The following is a 15,868-nucleotide window of genomic DNA, read 5'->3' as shown; positions in this document are numbered from 1 at the left end:
AGTGATTATGGACTGGCCAGAAGGCAAGTACTTTGGGATATCATCAGAGGAGGAGGTGGTCCGTGCTGAAGAAGCCCCACTGTACAACGAGCTACCAGAAAATGAGAAGAAATATGCCCTGTTCACTGATGGGTCCTGTCGTATGGTGGGAAAGCATCGGAGATGGAAAGCTGCTGTATGGAGTCCTACACGACGAGTTGCAGAAGCTGCTGAGGGAGAAGGTGAATCGAGTCAGTTTGCAGAAGTGAAAGCCGTTCAGCTGGCCTTAGATATTGCTGAACGAGAAAAGTGGCCAGTTCTCTATCTCTATACTGATTCATGGATGGTAGCAAATGCCCTGTGGGGGTGGCTACAGCAATGGAAGCAGAACAACTGGGAACGCCGGGGCAAACCCATCTGGGCTGCTGCATTGTGGCAAGATATTGCTGCCCGGGTAGAGAACCTGGTTGTAAAGGTACGCCATGTAGATGCTCATGTGCCCAAGAATCGGGCTACTGAAGAACATCAAAACAACCAGCAGGTGGATCAAGCTGCTAAGATTGAAGTGGCTCAGGTGGACCTGGACTGGCAACATAAAGGTGAATTATTTATAGCCCGATGGGCCCATGACACCTCAGGCCATCAAGGTAGAGATGCAACATACAGATGGGCTCGTGACCGAGGGGTGGACCTGACCATGGGCACTATAGCACAGGTTATTCATGATTGTGAAACATGTGCTGCAATTAAACAAGCCAAACGGTCAAAGCCTCTCTGGTGTGGAGGATGATGGCTGAAATACAAATATGGAGAGGCCTGGCAGATTGATTACATCACACTCCCCCAAACCCACAATGGCAAGCGCCACGTACTTACAATGGTGGAAGCAACCACCGGATGGCTGGAAACATATCCTGTGCCCCATGCCACCGCCCGGAACACTATCCTGGGCCTTGAAAAGCAAGTCCTATGGCGACATGGCACCCCAGAAAGAATTGAGTCAGACAGTGGGACTCATTTCCGAAACAACCTTATAGACACTTGGGCCAAAGAACATGGTATTGAGTGGGTGTATCACATCCCTTATCATGCACCAGCCTCCGGGAAAGTTGAACGATACAATGGACTGTTAAAGACTACACTGAAAGCGATGGGTGCTGGGACATTCAAAAATTGGGAAACACATTTGGCAAAGGCCACCTGGTTAGTCAATACTAGAGGATCTGCCAACCGAGCTGGACCTGCCCAATCAAACCTGTTACGCACTGTAGAAGGGGATAAAGTTCCTGTAGTGCACGTAAGAAACATGCTGGGTAAGACAGTCTGGGCTACTCCTGCCTCAGGAAAAGGCAAGCCATTCGTGGGATTGCTTTTGCCCAGGGACCTGGATGCACTTGGTGGATAATGCAAAAGAATGGGGAGGTCCGGTGTGTACCTCAAGGGGACCTAATACTGGGTGAGAATAGCCCATGAGTTGAATTGTAGTATGTTAATTATCATATAATACTGTATGTCATCACTACCATGGTTGCTATATATCATAGATGAAAATGGTGATTAATTAGAAGGTATTGGAAAGAGTGTAACCTGAGCATGACATAAATGGTATGGAATAAGGGGTGGATATCTGTCCTGGTTTCAGTTATTAATCAGACAGATTAATTTTCCTCCTAGTAGCTGGTAGGGTGCTATGTTTTGGATTAGAATGAGAAGAGCGCTGATAACATGCTGATGTTTTAATTGTTGTAGAGCAGTGCTTACACCAAGCCAAGGACTTTTCAGCTTCTCGCTCTGTCCTGCTAGCGAGCAGGCTAGGGATGCAGCAGGAGCTGGGAGGGGACAGACCCAGGACAGCTGACCCAAACTGGCCAAAGGGGTATTCCATACCATCTGACGTCATGCTGAACAATATATAGGGGTGGCTAGCCAGGCTGGGGGGCCGGCTGCTCGGGGATAGGCTGGGCATCGGTCAACGGGTGGTGAGCAATTGCATTGTGCATCACTTATTTCGTACACATTATTACTATTAATACTATTATTATTATTATCATTATTATTATTATTATTATTATTATTGTTATTCTTTTCCCTGTCTTAATAAACTGTCTTTATCTCAACTCACAGACTTCACTTTCCCATTTCTCTCCCCCATCCCGGAGAGGCGGGGGGGAGGGTGAGCGAACGGCTGTGTGGTGTTTGGCTGCCAGCTGGGCTAAACCACAACATAGGACAAGAGGTAATGGCTGTAAACTAAAAGGGGGAAGATTTAGATTAGACATTTGGAAGAAATTCTTGACTCAGAGTGAGGCACTGGATCAGGTTGCCCAGAGAAGCTGTGGATGCCCCATCCCTGGAGGTGTTCAAGGCCAGGCTGGATGGGGCTTTGGGCAACCTGGTCTGGTAGGAGGTGTCCCTGCCCATGGCAGGTGGTTGGAATTAGATGGTTTTTAAGGTCCCTTCCAATCCAAACTATTCTATGATTCTGTGAAATATATGCAGATATTTGCCTATCAACTGTGGACACTTCTTTGCCTCCTTTTTAACTCTGTTCCAGAATCAAATGATGAAACATGATGTACTTTGAAAGCAAATTATCCGGAGGCTTGTGAATTTATTTGAAGTTTCCTAATCTCACAGACAGACCCCAGTGAAATAAGTTACTTTGTCTTTTACATCACTGTATTGTCTGCTATGTACTGTTAGGTTAAAAAAAATAAAATAAAAAAAAAATGGTTTACTGTGCTGAGCAGGCACTGTTAAAAATAGCACGGAAACTTATTTGACATAGATAATTGTCACATACAGTATATATCATGGACTCCGAGACAATGTGGACTAGAACTGCTCACCAGAAATCATCAAGCAGAATGTTTCTCTGAAAACTGGAGAGGTAAAGGTCTCCTGTGTGATAGGTTCAGGTGGACCATAAATGTCTCTAACCAGATCAGATTTTTTTTCCCCTTACTTGAGCCTAAATGCATGTTTTAGAAATGTGTGTGGGAAGGTTCAGTTGCATGAAGATGCATATGCAAAAAAAATTATTTTGGTTAAAAATCAAACTACTCAGAGTTGTCTAATGACCAATGAGTGTTAGCATTTTACCTATTATTTTAAAGTTTTTTTTTTTTCTTTTTTCTCCAATAGCACAATATTAGCTCTGGCCTTGACACTATTCTTTATTTTTTTCTCTATAAAGATTTTTTCAGGCTGACTTCTAACAAGGTTTGATACTGTGCAAACAGGGAAGAGCAATAGAGAGTGTTACCTGTTGTTAAATACTGACCCCGTTTCTCTGTCTCATTGACAATTTCCCTCCAGCAAAGCTTTCTTGTCCCTCCTCTAGACATACTAAAAGGAACTGAAACAAAGGGTTAGTGACTTTAATATTAGGCTGGAGTTCAGGAAGAAATCTGTATGATAAATGTTGTCTTTCCTTTGAATAGTTATGACCTTCTGTGGATGCGCCAAGTTAGGGATGAGCTCTTTTATTTCTACTGATTTCTTTTTATTTTATTTTTATTTTTTTCAACAGGGACTTTGTCTTTTGCATTATGTCCCTAAGCACTTTTAAAACCCAAGATGAAAACGCAAGACAATTTCAATGTCACTGGCTTACTCTTCTATGGAAACTTCGATGTAATACTTAAAATAAATAAATAAATAAATAAAAAATGTAGCTATTTTGTAATATGCATGGATTTCACAGATATTTCAAAATTTTAAAATCAGTGTCCTTCCTGTAATTAACCTTAAATCTTACCAAGTGCATCTTCAACCAAAAAAGGAGAAGGAAGTAGGATGAAAGAAAAAAAGGAAAAGAATGGCATCTCAGAATAACCACTACTTCCACAGGGCCATTCACTGTTGAAGTAGAAGGTCCAAATTAAATCATATGCAAGAACAGCCTAAGCACAGAGTCAATCTTCTTTAGCTAGAGAATTATTTATAGAAAGTGGGACGGCTCTGTCAGGAGAAGCTCAGGTGCAATGTATAAATTGCTCTATCTATGAGTACTTCTGAGCATCTTGCACTGCATTTTCACTCTCTCCTTGTTGGGCTCTATTCCAGTGAGATCTAGGTGTGTACAGAGCCTCTGTCTTGCCAGTGATTTGGTTATCTAGGGAGGTAAAAGTTTCTGTTCTGGCCAAGGAATCATGACCTGAAAGCTCTGGGCACCATTCAAACAGATTGTATTTATAGCTTAATAATTACGGGACTCTCCTGATGTATAGAGTTACATGTTCCAGCTACTCCTCTGTGTTAGAGCTTAATTTGTGATGATGATACTGCTGCTTTTTTTTTCCTTTTTTTTTTCTTTGTATGTGTGGCTTGATTCTGTTTTGTTGGTTTTTGGAGAGAAATGTATTGTGCAAAATTTTGGTTTCAACTTGCAGGTTTTGCTTTTTTCTTTTTCTTTTTTTCTTTCTTTCCTTTTTTTTTTTTTTAATTAAATTGATGGCAAAACTCCAAGCACCTATTCAAATGTACGCTGTTCTTGGGTGAGTTCCAATGTATTTTCTAATACCACAGGAAACTGAGATTGGGATTCAAAATTTAATCAGTTGGTTTAGTACTATTTTCCATAGGATTTATAGGAGTCCCTACCTGCTTCAGCCCTTATAGACACTCCTGTGTAGTTTTATACATGGGTCTGGATGACACTTGTCATCCAGAAGAAGGTTGATGGATTTTTCTTCTGTTGTTGTTGTTGGCAGTAGTGGTTTTCTTCCCCTAGTTAAAAAAAAAAAAAAAAAAAAAAAAAAAAGGAAATTGTCATACTACCATATATGAAAGTAGTTTTGCTGCCTCTGGACACTTTTATGATAAGCCCCTAGAGGCTTCTTTTTCTTCTTTTTTTTTAAAGGTGGCTTTCTAGCAAATGGGGGGGTCATTTCTTTATTTCTGCTCCTCTGAGTAGACCCCACAATTAATTTATTACTTCATGCTACTAAAAGTTTGATTTCTTATACTGAAATAATTCTAATTTCATACACAGCTTGATAGAAGACAGAGCTAATTAGTCTAAACTGTTTAGTTCATTAATTGATTTCTGAATTCACTTTTGCCTGCTGGACTCTGTGTTTCTCTGCCTGCGTAACCTTTTTAATGACCATACTTTAGTTCAAGCCCAAGTTTGACAGCATCTTGCAATGTTGCTCTCTTTTATGAATGAGTGGCTGCTTGTTTTGATTTGCAGTGAGTTTGAAACCAGATTTCTTTCTACAGAGTACTATGCCTGGAAGTTTCACCCAAAGTTGGAGGTAGAAGAATCTCTCTGACAGTATGTTTATTGAAGTTGCCTATGTTCTGCCATCTACTAAAGTATTTATATATTTTTTTCCATTTAATGTTGACCGCCAAAAATGAGGCATGGCAGATCCTATGGAGTAATGATTTTTTATGCTTCTTTTTGGTAGGAACAACAGTAAAATAAAATAAAATAAACAAATAATGCAGAGAAAACTATGCTGAGATCTTTATGCCAGAGAACTGATAGAGAAATCTCATGTCATTAAACTCCACCTCTGCAGAGTTTTATTTGTGTGTTTGGGTTTCTGTTTATGGGAAAAGCCTCTGATCTCACTGAAACTCTCTGAAACAGAAAGTTGAGCTTTGATTTTGTTGAGACTTTCACTGATTTGAAAGGGAGTCAGATAAGTCTTGATGTTAATACAAGATATGGATATGTTCTGGATATGTTCACAGTTTTAAATTCCTGAGGTCATTTCCTGCTTTCCAGTTTGTGTCAATATTCACTCATCAAAAATGTTTTAAATGTGATTTAATTCAATTATTATTTCCCCCTCACTGGTTGCTTCCTGTGTTAGTACAAAATTTACTTTGCAAGAGTAGCAGTTTAAAATCTGGAACTGCAGCTCATCGGTTAACTTGGATAAGTCTAGGTCCACAGTCTGATGTCCATACCACTACCACCCATGCTTTGCTCCTAAAGCAATTCTACTACACTTTTCTGCAATTACTTGAAGAATAATCTATATTAAAGGACCAAGACTCTATGTCGTTGCTTAAATGCATTGCCACGTTTGTATGTGTGTAAGAGAGTAAAAGTGGGAAATAATAACAGGGTATTTACAGCAGACCTTCCAAGAAAGAGAACTTAGTGAACCTGAACAACTTTGTTCGTAGCCAAATGAAGAGCCCGGTCAGAGCCACAGGTACTCAAGCTAAATGGTTTACAGCTTTCGAAATTAAAGGGTCATCTCCACAGAAGTCAATTTAGATTTGTGCATCTTAAAACATGTAGTCTCTTATCTACAAGAATAATGTATGTTTGCTGTGTTTCACTACTTGGAGTACATTAATAAAGTACTTAGAGGGTGGGTTTTTTTTTGAGGTGCATAAAATGCTCAGATTTTTCTTTCATATATCTTGCTAAGCATTCAAATTACATTGTTGTTATATTGTAAAATATGAAAGAACTTTGTTTATGAAACATCTTATTTTTATTTGTATTAAACATATCATCTTTTCCTGAAGGTTAAAATGAGGCTTTATGGAGTGACCTTATCTGTGAGTGGTTATGCTCTTAATAGCTGTGATGTAAAAAGCATCCAGTGCTAGTAACACTTAAAAGAGCTTAATTGTTGCTACCACTTGACTTCTCAGAATAGACTACAAACTTGAAAGGCAAAGAACAGCAGAATGGGACACTTTGTCATTGTCCGTGGTGGTGAAATTGTTCTCAGCATTTCACCCAGCAGGTGGGTGCTCAGAAATATCATATACTTCACTGATTACCTAGATGTATTCTGACCATTCACTTATTTTCAGTGACTTAAGTTGGTGAAAAAGACAGAGACCCAAAAATAAACATTAAAGAGGAAAACTGCAAAGAGATCAAAGAAGATGGAGATGAGTAATGGTTGGAAAGCTTGTAACATAAATAGATGGTGTAGATTTTTTACTTATCTGTGATGTGGATTATGCAGGAACATTCAATATCTCTAGTCATCCAAAACACATTTTAGAGTCATGCTAATAGGAACACTTTCAGTTTATCTGCATGACTTTGCTAATGTGAAGCAAATGTTTAACAGAGTTGAAATAGAAAATACAGCTTTTTTCTCTTCAAAATTCACTTGTTAGTAATTTGAAACAAATGAAGTAGGCTTCACGGAAAAGTAGGTCATAATAGGAAGATAATTTGGCTTTGTTTGTGTTTCCTTTTTCCATCCAGTAAGGTTTTATTTGAATTTTATATTTTCAAGAGTCTCTTTGAAAAGTAGTCTTTCTGACTGGCTTTCTATGAAATAGTTGCATTTCAGAGTTGTGTGGCCTTTCCAGTCATGTCAGAATGGTTATATAGGGTAAATATTATGTGAAAAGCACTTCAAGAAGCCAGGGCCAACTGAGAAAAAATGGGTTGTTTATTTTAAGTTTAGGTACTGTAAGGACAAAATTGAATTATCTTAAAAATCACCACAAATAATTTATCATGTAAGTTAGGTACTTTCTTTCTTGCCCTGTCATCAGATCTAATGGCTCTTTCTTAATTTATGACAGAAATACTGTGGAATAAGGTAAATGCCAACTATAATGATGCTGTTTGTTATGATGAAAACACTGAGAGAAGGAAATTATGTTTAATGCATCAAAGCAAGAAATTTCAAATAGGTTATTTCAGCTGTCTTGATTTATAACTGAAAATAACATTGTGGAAACATGCATCATATAGAATAGTTAAAGACTGTTAGTTTTGGAAATGTTTCTCCCATAAATAGACATACAAATTCTTTCAGAGACTATTAAACATACTAATATCTAACCACGTAATGACCAATTAGTACTTCCTGGCATAAAGAAATATATGACTTTTCACATAAACAGTGGTGATTTATACAGGTCTCCCATTGAGCAGTTATCTTTATCTACTTGGCTCTTGATTTGGTTCAGATAACTTACTTTTTGTTGGAAAAACCTTGCACCAATGATTGTATTGGGCAACAGATCTTAGGTGAAACATGAGACTTATTTTGTTTTGAGAATATTTTTGAAAAAGTGTGCAGAAATAGTATGAGCTATAGTTCAAGTCTTGTGTTAAAACAACTTGTCAAATGTTTTTGGGATTCTGATGCTAAAAAGGTGCAAGTTCACAAGTAAGAGTTTTGTCATATTACTCTAAAGAGATCAGATGGTGTTCTTATGCACCATGAAAGTTGGTGGAGAGTTTCCTCTGATAGAAATAGGGAAATCCAATTTTATGACATATGACCTTGGGAATACACTTGACTTTCTTCTTTCCCTGTCTGACTCGTTTTTCTTGTGTAATCAGAGTTTACTGTATTTGTGGTGAGAAGTATTTTGCTATGTATTTTGTACTCTGCCCCAATGAAATCTCAGTCTTGTTAGAGGCCCTAAGATAACAATAACAATTACTACTAAATAAAGATGGAATAGAAAAATATATACAGCTTTGCAGCTGTCAACTTAACTAGCGTTAAAAAAATAGCAGTGCCTGTGCTATGTGTCTTTCATAAATAATTCTGAGTCATATTTTTGTTAAAACATCAAATTTAACAGACTTCCTGCTACCTTTTCCAAGTAGGTGAAAGAATTAAATGTGTGGGGTGTTCCCATGCTTGAACCACGGGCTCACAGAGCAACAATAATTCTGTTTTCCAGTACTGAGCTTTTCTGACTCTCTTCCATTGCTAGCAATAGCAAAGACTAAGCTGATTCTGGCTCTTGCATGATATGAAGCAAACAGACAGCATGTGGCATTTCTGGTTCAGTGATGACTTCTGACTGGCCTTTCTTTTACACTGTCACAGTTGAAACTCCCCCTCTCTTCTCAGCAGCATTGAAGAATTAGAATGAGATCAGTAAAATGGTTTGTTCTTGGTTGGTTCTTTCACTCCATGTAATATCCAAATTAGTTTAATTCCTTCAGCTGCATACACTAAGAGGCTACTCAGATATGAACTGTGACTTCAGCATGTCCTGCTACCGCTCTGCTGTCTTTCTTTACGAGTTTTTCTAAAGCCTTTCCACCAAAACACATCATATTCTCAAAGCTAGTTGAGAATTATCTTTCCTGACTTCTCCTTGTGCACACCTTCCCTGTTGAGTAGTATATTTGGTTTGGTGGCTTCTCCACAGAACATAATCAGCCCTCATTCTTGTTTTATTGTAGGCTGGACTGGTGGCTAGAAAGAGTCAAGGCAGTAACAGGCACCAGGAGAAGCTAAGAGGGAGATGGATGGTCATCAGATAGACAACATGCACGTCTCACCAGCTGCTGAGTGCTGCCTCTGCGTTTGATATTCACACCTTACCAAAGCTCTTAGGCTTCACTGAGCTCTTGCTTAAATTAGTCCTTGCCTATGCACCTGCTGAGAGGAGGTTTTCAGAGATGAAGGAGAGGGACTAGCTGGCTGTTTACAGAGACACAGAAGGACTTGGCGTTAGAAAAATGTGGCTTGATACTTACTACTCACTGGGCAGATGAAGCAAGAGAGAAATTATTCCAAGGCTTTCTTCTAACTTAGATTAAGACCGGCAATGTTACATATATAAGTGTCTCAGAACATGGTATTCTCTCTGGTGCCAATGAAACCAACCACTCAGCACCATTTTTCCTTCAATTTTGTTTTCTCAGGTGTCTTTTTTTTGTTTTGTTTTGCTTTGCCTTGTTTTCTGTTTAGATCATGCCCAAGAAGTCTTACCACTATGAGGCAATGCCACCTCCCTCTAGTAGCACAACAATTTTTAAGAAAGGAGCATGAGCATAAAAGGATGGCTCAAGCAACAGAGGAGATCTATAACATGAGTTTAAAGGGAAGCAAAATAAATCTACCTCAGCAGCAGTCCCTGCTAATTCACTCTGATAACACTGGTTGCTCTAAGGGTTGACTTTACTTCATAACCATTTTCTGAGTTTTGTGCAGTGAGGCTAAAGGATAAGACACAAGCTCTCAACTAAACTCAATAACAATGTAGTTGGAAAAAAGCAAAAGTCTTTGAAACCTTTGCTGTGTACTGCATGAAATTTTTGGATTTGTTTTTGCCCAGCAGAAAAACTCTTGTTTCTGATTTGGCATTTGTTCTTTTGTGATAAGATATTTAAGGCCACCACATTCACCGTCCATTGAAATGCAGTAAATATTTAATGTTTTGTTTGTTTGTATATGACCAAATTAAATTATGTTCTGTCTAATCAATCTCCATATGCAGGCATACATACATAAATATACACATATATTCCTGCAGACACACACATTCACACGTTAAAGCTGTGAAACAGAGTTAAGGAAAAAGTACATAATGCTTTGTGTTTGATGAAAAAGAATTAACTTAGTCCTCAAACTATTCCATTAGTGAAGGAAAGGTTAAGCTCATTATCTAGAAGTGTTAACATAGGCCCAAGAGTGCCTGTTTCACACGAGGTATGACAGGACAGATGGAGTCAATGCCTGGGCCACTACTTAAAATTCAAGTGGTCCTATTAACCCAAACCTCTTCTATAATGAAGAGAACAACCTTAAAGTTGGCAGTAGACTGAAGCTTTCATGTAAAGGTTATTTGGTGGTCACTGAAGCAAGTCTATTTCCTGATAGACAGATGTCCTTTTAACTAAAACCCTCCCAGGTGACTTCTTGTTTGAAGCTATGCCAGGTTAAGCAAAGACTAAGTAGGCATGTCAACTACAGTAACCTCTCAGAGCTAGCGTCTTTCTCTGAGAGCCTGTGTGCTAGCTCGACGGCAGAGGAACTTTTGCTTGTGGCATACAGTTTTGTGATAGATCTGTCAGCCAGTTACTTTATATCAACAGTTTGAGGATGCATTGTTTTTTTTAAATATAGCAATGCAAGGTGAGGTATATTTGTAAATTTTTGTTTTTAAAATGCAAGAAACTCAGTATTGTTTAGATTTAAATAGCATTGTCAAATGGAAAGTGTTTTCCTAGATAAATTAGGGAGTGGGGACCTGTAGTTGTTTTTTTTACTATCATTAAATATCTGGACAGCCTTGAGTAGACTGAGTGGTATAGTTAGGCAGATCTTTTCAAAACCTACATCATAATTATCATAAGTAACAAGAATTAAATTAATATTAACAATAACTTTTTTTTGGCTTCATATCATGTAAATTAGGATATGATCCAGGAAAGGCACCATTAGAGGAAGATTCTGTACCCATGTCAGTACCCACTGAAATGGCTCTCTGTAAGGAATTGCCTGTGATGATCTGATTGCAGAATCTGCACATAATCTTTTAAGAGTTGAAGTAATGAGATATTGCAGGCTCCTTCATTTAAACTATAATGTTACTATTTGGTGACAAATCAAAACTTCCAAACATTGGCTGAAGAGAGAAAAAAGCCCATTCTTCTGTACAGCCATCAAAGAAATACAGAGATTCAAAAAATTACTGTTAATTTCCCTGTCAGGAGCACTCATTTAAAAAATGACCCACAGAGACTTGAAAAATAAGAGGAAGCTGCAGTAAAAAAAATGGTAACAAATGACTTTGAGAGTCCAGAAATAGAAACCAATTTTAATAATAGTAGGTGGGCCTTCCTGGCATTTCTCCCATGTTCAAACGGCATCAATAACAATTTGGGTGTGAATGTTATGTGTTTGTAATTGATGATTCTCTCCTGTAACAGATGATCCATTCTTTCAAATCCCACCCCTTAGTACAATAATATTGAATTGTCTTATGAAAGAGGGGAGTAAATTAGAACCAAGCAAAAGAAATGTTATTTCTCACAACCTGTTGGCACTGCTGGAATTCACTGCCACTGAATGGTAGGTAGGTGAAAGACATATAAAACTTCTGTGTTTATCTGTCTTTACTCCTCTGATAGAAGCTCAGGTCCCAAGCAGGGTAAGGAGCAGAGTGTTATGTGTGGGTGAGAGGAAATAAATATTAGATGGCCACATTTGTTTTCCTGCTGTATCAGTTTTAAAAGAATATTCTTCCTTTGCTGCTTCTCTATGGGTTGCATGAGCATGTAACACTGCAATAGATGATTCGCAGAAACATCAGCCATTAACCTCACTGTAGTTAGACTACAAGAAAGAAGAAGACTACTCCCTGTTGTTAAAAAGCATTGATTAGTCTGCAGTGGTGCTTCTCCCACGGACGCTGACAGTGGAACTGAAGTGATACTAACATAACTGAATACATTTTGGGAGGGAAATCGTAGCAAAGGAAGAGCAACATAGCTAAAAACTGTGGGATTTAAGTTTCTAAAGTGCCAAGGACAGCATATGCTGAAGTCCCAAGAAATGCGCTCACTACTTATTAGAGGTCTGCATTGGCCTAGGTCTGATTAATAGACTCCTTTTTAGAATAATATTTCCACAGGATCAGTAAGTTCTGTTCTGGATTTTTTCCCTAACTTCAACTTTCTGTAAATGCTTAGCATATATTGATTAGAAGAGACCATTATCCTTTTTCTACATTCTCCTTTGATACCTTGAAGTAATTATGGAGCATAAGATTTTTCAGACTCTTTATACAGATGACACCAATTTGTGTTTTTAATGAATAAGAATTGAAGAGAATGAAAGGGAGGAAGTACAAATGATTTTATCTCTGTGGAGGATGCATATTAAGTCCATAATGTGTTCATTATTTAAAGTGAGTTTACTTATATTTAAACTTTAGCTTCACTTCAGTTTCATTCCTTTCAAATTTTCAGGCAGTGCTCTTTATCACTGGAATTATTATTTAGAACTACTCTCAAAAAAACACCATTTTTATTAGTTAGAGGGTATTTGTGAGCTACAGACTCTTAGTCGTGCCTTCTGTCCTGGTAAGTATTTCCACAGACTTAAGTGAAAATTTCCATTTAGTGTGGCCAATTCATGGCACATTTACTGGATGCTTTAAATAGTCTGAAAGGATAGCTAGTTTCTGGGTGAGGCCTCAAAATTCTTAGTATTATCTAAACTGAGGATTAATATATATATATATATATATAACTTTCCAAAGGTTTTCATTATATTTTCTACTCTGCCTACTGTGCATTGTACATTATTAAAGAGTACTGCTCCAACATGCCCCCCCCCCCCCCCCAGAAGCAAATTAACATTTCTTGTGAACTCCGTTCTTTTGTGGAGAAGTAATAATGATTCAAGCAGCTCCTAAAGTTTCTCAGATGAATCAGAATTTATTACTTGTAAAATTAATGGCCATTACACTCAGTGATACTGTGCATAAACTGTCATTTACAGAAAAAAAGCACCCTTTTTGTAGGTAGCTGTTATCGATAACAGACCTGTGAATGTTGCGTTAAGGATATGAACAAATGCAGCATGTGAAGGACATCATTTGTGAGACTTTTGCTTGTCATCTTTTGTTCCCTTTTTGTACTCCTTTCTTTTGTCTCTTAAAGTCAATTTTAGTTGTGATTTGTTACAGCTTTTAGAGGAGAGAAAGCCCATTCTAGCCAGTACAGAGATGATGCCTGACTTCTGCTTTGGATCTGGCTTGAAGCCTCTTCAGTGTTACCATTTTTAGGGAAGTATTCACCTGCCAATGGGGACTGAAGCAAAGTGGAAATTGCTGTTTTTTTGTTTGTTTGTTTGTTTTTGTTTGTTTTTTAAGATTCAGTTATCTTGCTCCTTACACTGGTTTAGTTTGTCTTAACTTTAAAATCTTACTTCTTCCTCTTGAGCTAAATCCTTACATTTACCAAGTGTGCTTATTAAGTCCCGTGACTGAAAAGAGTTGTAGTTCAGTTTTGTGAACAGAAATATGCTAGTCAGATATGATTAACTTAATCTAGGTCATATATCTTTGGAAATGCACTCAGGAAGGGTTGTTTAGAGAGAGATGATCTACCTTTACTTATACCTCCATAAGGACTTTCAAGTCTTATCAATGGCTGGTACAAGTTTGGAGCAATTTTTTTGTGTGTGTGTGTTGGAGCAATTCTTTGACTTCTGTGTCTTGTTTCTAGTATAACTAGATATAACAAAGTCAGAAGAAAGTGTAATAAGACATAAAGTGGGGATTTGGACTAATTTATAGGAACATAAAATGCTGTGCAATTCTCTGTCTGTGTAACGGGGATAATGTATTTAACAACAGCAGAAGTCTAAGGATTAATTGGTTAATGTATTCATAGAACCCTGAGCATGAAAAGTGTGCTCTAAATGTTTTCTAATAGAATTTTCTCCACTACCTAAAAAAAAAAAAAAAAGTACATTCATTGCTTTAAAAAAATGGGAGAATTCCATCAAGAACACAGATAATTAAAATCATATTAATAGATTTTTAGGTCTTCATTTTCCCCTTGAGGCCAGGTGTCCCTGATTTTTTTTTTGCTTTCTTTTATTCTTTTTTTTTTTCCTTTTCCCCTTCAAGCAGTGTCCCTGACTCAGTTGTCAAAGACTAAGGAGCAAAAGTGCCCATCTAGCTTTGAACTTGATACCTGCAGTGGAGTTACAAGGTTAAATAAATGGGGTGTGTGGTTTCTTTTTTTTTAAGCTAAGCATAACACTTTAAAAAGATATTTTTTCCCCCCTCCCCTCCCCCTAACATATTTTTAGGCTGCGTGCACTCCTGCCTATGTCTCTTCCCCAGTCCCAGCTGAAGATTTCAGGGGAGATGAGAGCTCTATTTTGTTTCTCCCTTGTATTGCAGATAGGGGGAGGAGGTGGTTATTAGAGAGAAGCACTCTCACTCGCTTGCTCTCTCTGTTTCTCCCTCTCTGGCTGATAGCACTTATCTCTCGCTCTCTCTCCTTCTCCTAGGTGATCCATTTCTAGGCAACGTGCTGGCTGGTGCTGGAGCTGCCAGCTCTCTCTGCATCCCACTAGCAAAGCGAGCTCCAAAAGCAACCTGCAGACCATCATCTGCCTTCCTCTGCCTTGCTCTGGGCACTCCTTCGCTCTCCTGCCCTGTCCAACCACTACCTTGCGCGACAGAGACTGCACGCCGGGCTTGATTTGCAGATTTATTTCTTGATTTTTTTTAATTTATTTTTTTCTTCTTCCAGTTGTGGGAAGCGATTTTTAAGCCGAGGGTGGGGGGAAATCTCTGCATTACTATCCGCATTACCTTGAAGTTCACTTTGTTTTTTGGCCTCCGGGGGGGCTTTTCCTGCAGGAATCCGGCTGCTGGAGCCGGGGCTGCCTGCCCTCCCGGCTCCCCGCTCCTCCTCGCTCACTGAAGGCGAGCCTATTGCTGCGGGCTCCTGGGGCTTCTCCGGCCAAGAGGGTTTGTGTGTGTGCGTGTCTGTGTGTGCTTGTGCCTGCGTGTGTGTGTGTGTGTGTGCGTGGGGTGGGTTGGAAGTTGCCGTGCAGCAACCGGGACCGAGCGGATCCCTGGACCCGGCGGAAGGATGGGGATTGTCTGACCAGCAGAGGCGTCTGCTGCCCGCCGCGGCTCCCGGGCTGGATGGATTTGCTGCCGGAGCTCCCAGCAACTCTGGCGCTGCCCAGGAGCCCCCCGAAGTGACACGGGGTCTCGCCGAGGAGCCTCGGGCTCGCTCCCTCGCTCAGCCGCAGCCGTGCGCCAGCCAGCGGGATTTACACGTCCCTCCGGCACCTCAAACTCTCGGGCTGCCCGCGCCGCGCCATCCTCCGCGGTGGCACCGCTCGGCGAAGAGAGCTGTCGTTGCAAAGCCTGGACCTCCGCCGGAGATGGAAGTTTTCTCCCTCATCCTGGTGGTGTCCGTCTGTTGGACTCGGAGCTGGAGAGCGGCGATTGCAGATTCGATCATTCACATCGGTAAGGGGGTGCTGCGTCTGCCCGTGCCGCTGCTGGACACTTTCCCAGCTCTCCTTTTGCAACCTTCTCTCCTCCTGGCAGGCTTCCCCCCTTTCTTTTATCCCTCGCTATCTTTGCCGGTTTTTGTTCGTTCCCCTCTTGCAATCGCTTCCTACAGGGTTCTCGGGTGTCCTCTTTCCCC

At 39.6% G+C, this 15,868-nt stretch overlaps 1 protein-coding gene across 1 annotated transcript in view; it reads left to right on the top strand.

Annotated features, from left to right (window-relative positions):
* The first annotated feature begins 15,370 nt into the window (after positions 1–15,370).
* GRID2 (glutamate ionotropic receptor delta type subunit 2) overlaps positions 15,371–15,868 on the top strand; it is a 728,283-nt gene continuing 727,785 nt past the window's right edge. The window contains exon 1 of the mRNA XM_035541219.2: positions 15,371–15,687. Within this exon, the coding sequence (XP_035397112.2) occupies positions 15,600–15,687 (88 nt within the window). The 5' untranslated portion in view covers positions 15,371–15,599. The remainder of the gene's footprint in view (positions 15,688–15,868) is intronic.

This window comes from Cygnus atratus, chromosome 4, assembly GCF_013377495.2.
Source record: "Cygnus atratus isolate AKBS03 ecotype Queensland, Australia chromosome 4, CAtr_DNAZoo_HiC_assembly, whole genome shotgun sequence".
In the NCBI taxonomy this organism is placed as follows: domain Eukaryota; kingdom Metazoa; phylum Chordata; class Aves; order Anseriformes; family Anatidae; genus Cygnus; species Cygnus atratus.
This window is presented reverse-complemented; position numbering and strand designations above follow the sequence as displayed.